The 11,840-nt window shown below is 40.6% G+C and overlaps 1 protein-coding gene across 1 annotated transcript; it reads right to left on the bottom strand.

Moving 5' to 3' along the window:
* Window positions 1-9,881: 9,881 nt before the first annotated feature.
* On the bottom strand, window positions 9,882-10,493 carry LOC113277494. The gene has a single exon (XM_026526599.1). It carries the CDS (start codon window positions 10,491-10,493, stop codon window positions 9,882-9,884), a length of 612 nt encoding a protein of 203 aa, XP_026382384.1.
* Window positions 10,494-11,840: the final 1,347 nt, after the last annotated feature.

Below are 11,840 nucleotides of genomic sequence, written 5' to 3'. Positions count from 1 at the left end.
GTCTCCTTTATATAGCCTTCAAATCAGGGTTTTTCCTTAGTTACAAAGCAATCCATATTCACCGTTAGATGAAAACCTGATTTAGATTGAAGCTAATATTTCTAACTTAGCTTGTCACACACACTTGGGTAGACGTTTACTGGGTTTGCGAAAACCATGCCCAAACATGTACGTGTATGTTGGTTCAACATAGTAACCCACAAGGTTAACCATATGAGCATTTCATATTAACCTTGTTCTTCTTCACCATAACTAGTTCAATTGACTCAAATGAACTAGTTAAAGATTTGTTCAATTACTATGAGATATTATGTAACTACACAAGACACAATTGAAACAAAGATGATTCGATTTGATTGAATCATCTCATGAGCTTTATAGCCACGGTTTGCATAAAGCATTCCTTAGCAATTTAAGTTTCATGTTCAGAGCACATCTTTAGATCATAACACCTAAGCTCACAAACAAGTTCGCGGACTTAAGACAACCGTTGGAGTTTTCCAAACTCAGCAGAAAATCTCGGCAAAGAGACTTTCGCCAGTTCGCAGACTTACACGCAAACGAGTTTTGGGAAAATCCCAGCAGAAATTCTCGGCACGAGAACTTCTGTCAGTTCGCTGACTGAGTTCGCGGACTTGGAAAAGAAAATTCCTCCGGTTTCTCTCAATCAACAAAGTTCGAAAACTACGGATTAAGGAATACATGGTTATGTAATCTAAACTCTCATTCCAATCATTGAGACATTCTCAGAGGACACTATGTAGCCGTTATTCACAGACCGTTTCACGTCAGAGCAATTCTCAAAGTAATTGAAACTTTTCATGACTTTCGTCACTAGGTGAAGATAAACTTGATCAAAGCGAAACGCTTTACCAACACATGATTTCTAGATATAGATAAGCGATATATACTCGGCTCGAAATATCAAATGTGTATGATCCAGTCTATATATCATACGACTTTTGTCTCATAAGAAGTAGGAGATAGAAGAGATAGACTTTTGAGTGATAGATAAGTTCAAGTCTCCACATACCTTTTTGTTGATGAAGTTCCACGGTTCCTTGTATAGATCTTCGTCGTTGTATGATGAATCGCCATGAAGTCCTTGAGCTCAACTACACTTTTCTATCCTAGTCCGAGACTTATCTATGTAGGCTAGAAATCAAGACTCATAGTTTTGATCACTAACATTGACAAACATGCTTGGTATAACAACGCATGCGAGGTCGACCGAGCTATGCTCTAACAATCTCCCCCTTTGTCAATTTTAGTGACAAAACTATTAATACATATGGAATACAAAAAAGATAAACTTTAGTGGCTCCTATTCCATAGTCTAATCTTCAACGTTCCCTGAAATATTCGTCATTCCAAGTACTCCAATGATCCCAAAGGTTTTAATTTTAGCATCACCGTTGTTGAAGATCCGTAGCTATAACAATGAGAGAAATCGAGATTCTCGATCATCATTATACATTGACATAGTATTATTATGTAACATCAAAGTCCAATTGTATCACGACTTTAACAATAATACTACGGTGATATGTATCACTCCCCCTTAGTTAATACTCCATCTCACATGGAAACTACTCCCCCTTACACAATGATCCGAAAACCATATGTATATGTAGTAGAACTACACATTAATTCTCCTCCTTTTTATCAATAAAATTGGCAAAGGTACAAGAACGGGATCCTAATGAAATTTCCGAGAAGAGACGTTTCATAGACTAAAAGAAAAAATACATAACAACTTAATTTAGATGCAATCATAAAGCCGAAGCTAAATGCATTCATCAAGGAGTTTTAAGATACAAGATAAACCCTATAAATTCCACAACCGCACCCCCCGCAAGATATTACCATTAAGCACAAGTTCAAAAGAACTCTCCCCCATTTGATGTCAATTCCCGAAAGAACAAAAAGAGCGGCCTTAATTTCGAAAGAAAAGAAAGATTTTTAATTGGACACAAAAAACCCTAGGAATGATCTTCTATATCCAAAACTCAATCAAATTAATCATAAGTAAACCCATGACTAAATTAATTGGAATACGCAACTAAATCAAACCACAAAAGTGATCAATTTAATTGATAGTGCTCAACATAAGTAAACTTACGGAGCTACGACTAAGGTAATCATACGGAAATGACTAACATAATCGTTCACATACTCAACATAAGGAAAAAACCTTGCAGAATATACGACTACATTAACCAATAGAACATGATTATTATAGCCGTTCATATACTCGACACAAGGACTTGTGGAATATATGAAAACTAAACTAGACTAATTACAAGAGAACCCATAATTAATCTAATTGGAAAACAATCAACCAAACTAATCACGAAGGTAATCAATTTAATTGTCAAAAGTTTTGGTCGACAAAAGAAGACTTTCGGAGCAAATAACTAAATAACCAACCAAGATGATTAATTTAGTTCATAATGCTCAACATATAACATCTTATGGAACAACCAACAAAGCCAATAAGAATAATCGACTTAGTTGTATCGTGCTCAACATAAGACACATTATGGATCCTCATGGTAATACAAAAAGAATGGATCAATGAAGATCAATACTGTGGAATACATACAAGGATCTGTTCTATTTTCCATCATAACGACATAATAGACTTTATCCTTGTCACACAAAAGATTTTACCCTATTTTCCATCTAATAAATGACTGCATAGGCATAACTTTTGTATTTGTCAAAAGTCCATTCGTCCTTTCATCAATACGAATACCAATTTATGAACGATTACTTTTGACAATATATGGGACCTTAAAGTTCACAGACGCAAACAATACATATCCCATAACAAGTTGCAATATAACAAATCATAAAGATTAAATACTGCAAAAATCATCTTCCAAAACAATTTAGAATTTAAACCAATAAATGTAAAACATGAAGATGAAAATATTGGACATAGATATGCATAATCCCAAGAAGAGCTATTCTAAACTCTAGTAATCCTTCTCAAAAACAAGAATAAATTCTCATAAGAAGTTTCCTAGGCATCAAGACAAACTCGTAATGCACATATAAGATGGTTTGTCCTTAGAGGGTAGAATCAATATTTTTCGTCCGTATTTATACCAATAATAGCTACCAAAGACGTATAAAAAGATTTTATTAACAAAGAAATCATACAAAGTCATTAACGACCATGCACCATAGTTCACATAAAATGATTGTGACCATTGAAGAATTCCATAATAATGTGTACTACTGCCCATTCTTGAACTCCCTTCTTTGTGATTCACCAACAATATTCTTGTAAAAGCTACAAATTAGCTTATAAGAGTAGTACTCCAAGAATTCAAGTGCCAAATTCCAAGAGAAGTGGAACAAGTGACGAAACAGAGCAAAACACTCAAAAACAAGAGACAGGACAAATACCAATCTTAACTCATCCAAATTCAAGGTTTCTCATCTCCATTTTGAAGAGAATTCAAAGAGAAAGAGAATGAAAAAATAATGAGGTCATTCCGAGTTCGGACGAAGAAAATACGGCCAAAACAAGTTTACCGAATATCGACGTCTACAGGCAAGTATGCATACGGGTTCGCAAACGAATTTTCATGACTTTGAGCAGTTTGCAAACTGGGTTTGCGGACTTAAACCCCTGGATTTTGATTTTTAAAGATGTTATGCATATTTGATATGTCTACCATGAAGAAAAAACATCCAAAATTATTATTTTTCAAACCTACACATATAAGAAGCTTAAACACATATCAAGTTAGGTAAAAATGAACGATAATCAAGGTAAATGGATCATTATAAGTACTCAAACAAGTAATGAAAACATAAAACTTGCTCAAGTTTATAGACATACCTTTTTTATAAACGTCCAATTGAATTCTACAGCCTTATCGAATATAATATGTGCGCCCCAGTTGTTGTGCTTCCCTCATCGTATACATAGCAGGGCATTTCTTGGTGATGATGCACTTTCAACACAAACAAGTTGTGTTGAGGTGAACAATGTCTTGCTCACCATGGCACCAAGAAAGAGTTTCTTTCCAACAACCCTTAAATCTTGTAGTGTTGAGAAACACCCAAGGAACTGTTTTTATAAGTCTATCAAAGAACTTCAACAGAACCCAAAAAGATTTGTGTTTCTGATTTCTTGTTTTCCAACTTATAAAAAACAGTTTCTACAGATAGTTTTTAGTACTGCGAAGGGAAACTCTTTTGATGAAAAGAGACGTCCTAGATTCTTCATAAAAGAATACAATACTACTATCTTAATAGGAAGTATCAGGAATTGAGCAACAAATCAATTCATGCTTTGAGGTGATACACTCAGATGACTGAGATTTAAACTCCTCTTGTAAGTTCGCGGACTTGGCAAAGCCAATTCCTCCGGTTTCTCTCAATCAACAAAGTTCGAAAACTCCGGATTAAGGAATACATGGTTATGTAATATAAACTCTCATTCCAATCATTGAGACATTCTCAGAGGACGCTATGTATCCGTTATTCACAGACCGTTTCACGTCAGAGCAATTCTCAAAGTAATTGAAAATTTTCATGACTTTCGTCACAAGGTGAAGATAAACTTGATCAAAACGAAATGCTTTACCAACACATTGTAGTTGCATATTTTCTGACTACTACACCCAAGTAAAATTAAAGACTACAAACTACTTAAACATACAAGACCATCTAATACTACATAAGTTGTCCATCTCCTTGTACATGGACTGGTATTTATAGTCTAAATAAACTCGTGATGGCTTGATCGTACGAGTTGGGTGAGCTGTCTTCCATCGTGCTGGTTCCCTCGGGATGGCTCTATACTATCCCTCGTGATGGCTTGCTTGGTTCTCCTTCTGAGTTATCTCGCTCTCCCCAGGATCGTGTTGGCCTTCTGTGGAGAACCTCGCGCTCTATTGCCTCGGGGTCGTAGTATAGATCGTCCGAGTCATCCGTCACGATGTGCAACTACCCCTGTCCTGCTCTTATCCTTCATTAAATGCGATCTTGATTTTTAGACTTGATCGTCTGAGCGGATTAGACCTTTACCTACACGCGTCATTCATGTGGCGCCTGTGCAATTGCCTCGACTGAGACAAATCTTCGTTTTTGGAGAATGATTCGTGCTCCTACCTTATCATCTCATCATGTGTTCATACCTTGAGATGTTGACACGTGGTCGTCGGGTATTTTACCCACACATTTTTCTCCTTTTCTTTGCAACTTGCCGAGGGCATGATGAGAAGAAAACTATGTAACCGTCCCACCTTTTCCGCCACGTCCCTGGTTTACGCAATATCAGCATGTTTAATGCACTTTTACCCGTTGGACTTGAGGCGCCGGTTGGTGGTCCTTTAGTTTCTTATAAAATCTTTTGGAAGGAGAGAATGTCGCCTTTAATATCTCTTTTCAGAGTTTAGACCTTTTTCATTCTTTCTCTCCTTTGTCTCTTACTGTTTCTTCTTAACTCCTTGTATCCTATAAAGAGATTTATAATGTCTGGAAGGAACTCCCCATCTCGCTCCTCGAGACGGTATGGTCCCTTCTCTTTATTTCTATTTTTGTTTTTTCCGATGATTATCATCGATTTCTCTGTAATTACTCAGTGTTGTTGGTATCAATGATTCTTATCATTGTTCCCTTTCATTTTTTGGGTTTTGCGATTGTTACAATCACTTTGACTGATAACTTTTCTCTTTTTCCTCCGGCTGTGAGGTTTTTCTGCCATTGTTTCCGGCTGTTCTTGCCGGTGTATGTCTGTTAGTCTGGCTTTTCTTTGCTTTGTTAGCCATTGTCCTAACTTCTTTTTCTCTGTTTTGCTTTTTTACCAGCCCTGGGAAAGCTCCGATGAGAAATCTTAATTAGGAGCGTATCTCCGGCCTGTCTGATGAGGCGTTTTTGGAATCGGCGAGGGTCAGACATCGCCTCCATCGATTTGATGTTTCTTTTGCTACTCCAGAGAAGAAGTTTGGTGTTCTTTCCAAGGACCTTTTCGAGAAGTACCCAGGTGACCCTAATGAGATCATAGTTTTAGTGGGTCAACTTGACGCCGACTTTCATCTTCCTCTGTATTGTCCGTTGAATTCTTTCCAGTACGAGATTTTATGCAAGCTTAATCCTCAGCGAGCCATTTATCATCCCAATGGTAACTTTTATCGGATCGCTCGAGAGTGTAATCGCCGAAGCCAAGGCAAGGTTACCCAGCACGAGTTGAATCAGTTCGTTCCTGCTCAAAAGGAATTATACTATTCTGATGCTTTCGTGGAGAACTATTGGTGTCACCAGTCCGATACCTATGATGGCTTTGGAGTTGGGATTTCTAGGTTTCGGAAGAGCGCCCGAGATTCTTCGTATATGTCCGACTTGGACCCCCTTGTTGCTACCCAGCGTACGCTTCGCAAGACTCATGGTCCCAAGTGTCATGTTGCTCCTATTCGATTTATAGGTCCTTATATTTATGGTTGGGATGAGATTAGTAACGTTCTTCCTTGCATTCCTGAGATGCATGCTCATCTGCCTGCTTATAGGCCTTGGGAGCTTAGATGGGTTATCCCTCATAAGCGTTTGTCTCAATCTGCTCGGACTTCTGATGATGCTAAGGTAAGAAATACTGTCTTAATGTTTTGACGTATATGTGTATACCTTGCCCCTGTTTGTTTCCTTAGCAGCCAAAGTTTATGTGTTTTTGGCAGAGGAGGAGATTGGATGATGGTGCTGGGCCGTCAAATGCTCCAGCGGGTGCGATCGAACATGCCATGGAGGTGGATGTTGATGCTTTATTTGGTTAGAATGAAGTGTTAGATGTTACTTATTCATTCTTTGAGGATCTTGATCAAGCTCTGTTGGCCGATCCCACCGATCCTGGTGTTGCCTTTGGATCAGACATAACTCTGCCCCAGGAGAGAGGTATCGCTGTCAGGGGTGTGAGTGTTGGTGGCGAGGAAGTAAGCAGAGGTCTCATTGTGGCTCCGAATAGTGGTGGTGTTCCGGGTGTGCCAAGTAACTTTGCTAGTGGGTTTCCTTCTGCTCATATGGATTCGTCAAGTGCTTCCTCGTTGATTCTCTGGTTTAGCGGTGGTTCCGAGTCAATGAAGGTTATATGATCGGAAGGATATGCTCAATTGAGCGAGGACGAGCAAGATCGTCTCATGACTTCTTTGTATAGGTCTGCACAACAGCAACTTGTGCTATCGGTATGTGATGAACAACTTAGTTTTTTTTTTTTTTTGCTCCAGTCTTAACTGGGAATGTTATGTTTGTGTTTAGAGCAACAATCGGAGGATTGGTATGCTAGTCGAGGCTCGGGATGCTAGGAGGAAAACCAAGGCGGTTGAGCAGGAGGCTCAACTGCTTCGAACTGCATTGAAGTTGGCTAAGGATGATGCATTAGCCTTTCACCAAGATAAGAAGGAACTGGAAGGTATTTATCTGCTCCATTTTCTTAATATTATGTCTCCATGGTAGGGAATTAGACTGCTGAATTAGTCCCTGTATTGGTAGTTATGGTCAAACAATTGGAGGAGCAGTTAGACATTGTTGGTCATAGACATGCTAGAGATCGCAGTGGCCTTAAACTCGATGTGAGTGCTCGTCAGTGAAAGATTGACTCCTTAGAGCGAGAAAATACCATGTTGCGGGGGGATGTGGAGGTACATCGGAATCGTACTGTGGAGCTTTGCGATTCATTGGATAAGGATAAGAAGGTAGCCGTAGAGCGTGCAGATGATATTAAGATTCTTCGAGCCCAAAAGGATCAGCTTATTAATTGGCAGTGCGATCACATGCCTATCTTAGCACAAGCTGAAGATAATAGGGAGGCACTGAGAAGACTTAAGCATGATTACATTGCTTTGTAGAGGGAACATGATAGGCATATGCTAGCCTGTCCTCGTAGTGATATGGCTGTAACTCCTGCAGAAGCAAGGCTTAGTGCTCTAGACACCGAAAAGATCCGTTTAGAACAGAATTTAGCCGTTGTTTTACTTAAGAATGAAGGTTATTGATGCATCAATTTGTGTGTTGTTTTGCCTTACTATGTTTCGTAAGTTAATCATCTGTGCTTTCGGTCTTGCAGAGGCTTGCAAGCAAAATACTGAGTTGGAAAAGCAATTGGAGGAAGAGAGAGCGGATAGATGGGGCCTTGATCGGGAGCTTAATGAACTGGTGAGCATCCATGAAGAGGAATTGGCTGCTGCTCATGCAGAGATGGAGGAGAAGTTAAGTATTCTCCACGCCGAGTATAAGGTTTTGATGACCAAGGCCTGTAAGGCTGCTGTTATTCGGGAGCGCCAACGAGTTTCCACCGCTGCTGCTGCGAACATCGTGGTCCCATCACCGAGCGTTGAGCCCGAGCCCGTGCAGAATGTCACTAATATTGAGGACGAGGCAGGTGATGAGCAAAAGGCTCCTGATGACGAACATGCCTGAGCTTGCCTATCTCTTGGCGGAATCTCTTGTTTTGGATTCCTTCTTTTGGTTTCTTATGTTTGAACATAAGTTTATAGGTATAGTTGCTCCTTTGTGGAAACATTTTCATCGCTACTGGAAAGTCCTCAGTTGTGGGAGGCATGACTTTATTATTTTGTGGTAAGTCCTCGTATGAGGGAGGCATTTTAACTTTGTTGATAACTGTTATTAACATTGCTATATGGCGACTGCATTTCTTTGATCGCGTGATAGTTTACCATGTTCTGACTATGAAAGAGTTTTGACTGTACGTTGTTGGTCCAACCTTGGGTAACATATCCGAGGAGTGATCAGTTCCTTAGATGGATATGCTATCTCTTATGGTGTTGGACCTATATTGTGGAAGCTTTCGTTTAACCTTTATTTGTTTTGTGTAGCGCCCGTTGTTGGGACATTTGTTCCTTGAGGTAGCTGTTGAAGTGTGCTCTCAAGGGTGATACCTTGGTTGAGAAATTTTTACTTTTGCGTGAAGTAGATATGCCAAAGCTGGGTATCTCCTGTTAGAATAGGGCATCGTCTGATATCATGATCGTGACGATGTTACCTTAGGTCTGTAGTCCGTGTAAGGTAACTCAGAGTTGTTTTACCCGTATCGTTTTGTAGGATGGGGGGTGTGGTCAGCACCCTGCCATAGTTGTTGATGGATTCATCTATTTGGTGTGTTTGTTAGAAGTGCAAGTATGATATGATCAGTCTAAATGCATATACAGAGTAAAGGAAAAATATACATATGTAAGAAAGATGATATAATCTAAAAAAAAAAGAATCTACATGCAGACAAGTATTATACAAAATGAGTAGTTTTATTAATTTCAAAAGAGGGTATGAATCCTTAGTACATTTCGAGGGAGGTTTGATGACCTTCTTACAAGTAGGGGCTTAGGGCCCTAGCCTCAAATATGAACTTTTTAGACATCAGCCTTCATGGGCCATGTGATACTCTTAGAAAGAGATATGTTGTGGGTATGATAATGCTTCTCATTAGCTTTCGATATCAGTTGGGCTTTGTTTGCAGCCCAACTTGTGAAGTGAAGTTTTTTGTTAACTAGCTGTTTTGCCATAGCCTGATTGGGCTTGGGAGCCTTTGTTGCCTTCTTGATGAGTCTCCAGGGGTTTAGTGTGGAGCCTTATGGGGTGGTCATCCTTGTTGGTTAAAGGTATGTTCTTGGTCGAAAATGATGTTGCATGCTAGCCTTGCTAATGCAGTGGTTGTAACCTGAGTAACTATCTAGGAAAGATAGTAGGGCACCTGTAGGTGCAGTATCCATACCAGCAAATTTCTGTGAGCTGTCGTAGAGGGAATCCTCCAAGGTTTTTTGGGTGCCGGTATAGGCTGCTTTGTTCTTAAGAGTACTTTCAATCTTGGTGTGAGTATGAGGTCTGAATTCTCCCTCCTTGGGGAGGTCCTGTAATTGCTATAAGGGTCGTGTAGTCGGTCCAGAGGTTATGGTGTTGTACGAGGATGGAGCGTTAGACAAGTGTCTTGGTGCATCGCTTATTTCCATGTAGTCATGAGATTCAATTGAATTACCGATGCCTCTAGCTCTTCTCGCTTGTGCTTTCGGGGAGTTTATGTTATTCTCACCGTTTTGGACCTCCATCTTGTAGCAATATTTTGCCTCGCCAGAGTCTCCAATGATTTCTGCTACTCCGTCAGGTGTTGGGAATCTTAGCCTTTGATGGTAAGTGGAGGCCACTCCCTTGATTCCATGAACCCAGGATCGTCCGACAATGGCTGTATAGGGTAATAGCACGTCTACTACACAGAAAGTGGTTATGGTAAGGATTCTTCCCACTTGGATTTCTAATGTTATTTCCCCTCTTGGACGAGTCGATGACCCGTTAAAGCCGAATATGTTGTAAGTTGAGGGTATGAGGCATTCGTCGTTGAGGCCCATTTGTTTGAATGTTTCATAGAAGAATATCTCCACGGAGCTGCCACCATCAATTAGGATTTTGGGCATTTCCCATGGTAGTGATTTGTTTTTTGCTTCCTCGTCCTCATGTTTGGGGAGTGCAATGGCCATCGTGACCACTAGAGGATCGTTGTGGTTGTATCCTCCTTCTGGTGCCTCCGAGGCTTAAAAGCTTATGGGGAGTTTCATCCACTCCTCCATTGGGATTTCTTTAGCCACGCTGAAAACTTCATCACCTTTGAAGTTGCGCTTGTGGAGTCGCCCCGTGATGCTTCCTTCTCGTGCAGGGGCAGTAATCACCGAGTGTGATATGGTGTTACAACCTAAGTATTGCGCCTCATGAGGAATTTCCACACGGTGTATGGGTGACCCGGTGGTTGGTGGGATTGCTGGTTGTGCAATGTATTCTTGGAGCTTGCCCTCGTTGATCATATCTTGCAGTACCTTCTTTAAGTCCCTACACGAGTCTGTCGTGTGGCTGTGAAATTGGTGGAACTCACAGAAAGAAGTCATGTTTTTAGTTCGTTCTGGTTGCTGACCCCTGTTTCATGGGTAGGTGATCGTATGTTGCCCGTCGATCTTCTTGAGGATCTCGGATATTGGGGTGTTTAGTTTTGTATAAACTGGGTCTACGAATTTTCCCTTCTTTTGCTGGGTCTGTTCTCGACCTTTCCATCATCCAGTCCGATGTTTATCAAACTGGGTTGATCCATTGTTGGATTTCCCTGCTCCTTGGGCTGGCATTGGGGGGTTCTGTGGATCTACCACATTTGCTCCTCTTCTAGTTCCTTTTGCCATTTTGTCATAGGTTCTGTCCTGGAGTTCTTCCAAGGCTATGTAGTCCTCTTGGACTTCTCTTAACTTACCCAGATTCTTTGGCATGGCCTCATACATGCGGACAAAGAGAGGGTTCTAAGACTGTTTTTAAAACCCAAGATTGCATAGTCCTCAGGGACCTTTCCAATCTCGGCACATAACTTTCTCCATCGTGTTACCAGGGAATGAAGTGACTCGTTTGGTCCTCTCGAAATTTGGAACAGTGCATCAACTTCGGGTCAGATTCGACTGTTGTGAATGTATGTTTCTAAGAACAGCTCGGATAGGTGAGCAAACGATTTGACTGAGCCCTTAAGAGGATTATTGTACCATAGTAGGGCTTCATCCCTTAGACTGGCAGGGAAGAATTTACATAACACCACATCATAATGGTCCCATTGGGTCAGTGTCATGCGATAGGTTCTAAGGTGCTCGATTGCATCTCCTGCTCCGGTAAAGGGGGACGTGAATGTCGGTAAAGAGCATTTCCTTGGAAATGACAATCTTAGTAGATTTTCAGATAAGGGTGATGTCCTGCCTCTAGCATGACTACTGCTAATTTCTTGTTTTCCCGCCTCCCGGTGGCCTCTTTGTACATTGCTTCTAGCCGGTCGACTCGGGCTTGCATCTCGTCGTCGTTCC

This window comes from Papaver somniferum, chromosome 1 (genome assembly GCF_003573695.1).
Source record: "Papaver somniferum cultivar HN1 chromosome 1, ASM357369v1, whole genome shotgun sequence".
Taxonomy (NCBI): Eukaryota; Viridiplantae; Streptophyta; class Magnoliopsida; order Ranunculales; family Papaveraceae; genus Papaver; species Papaver somniferum.
This window is presented reverse-complemented; position numbering and strand designations above follow the sequence as displayed.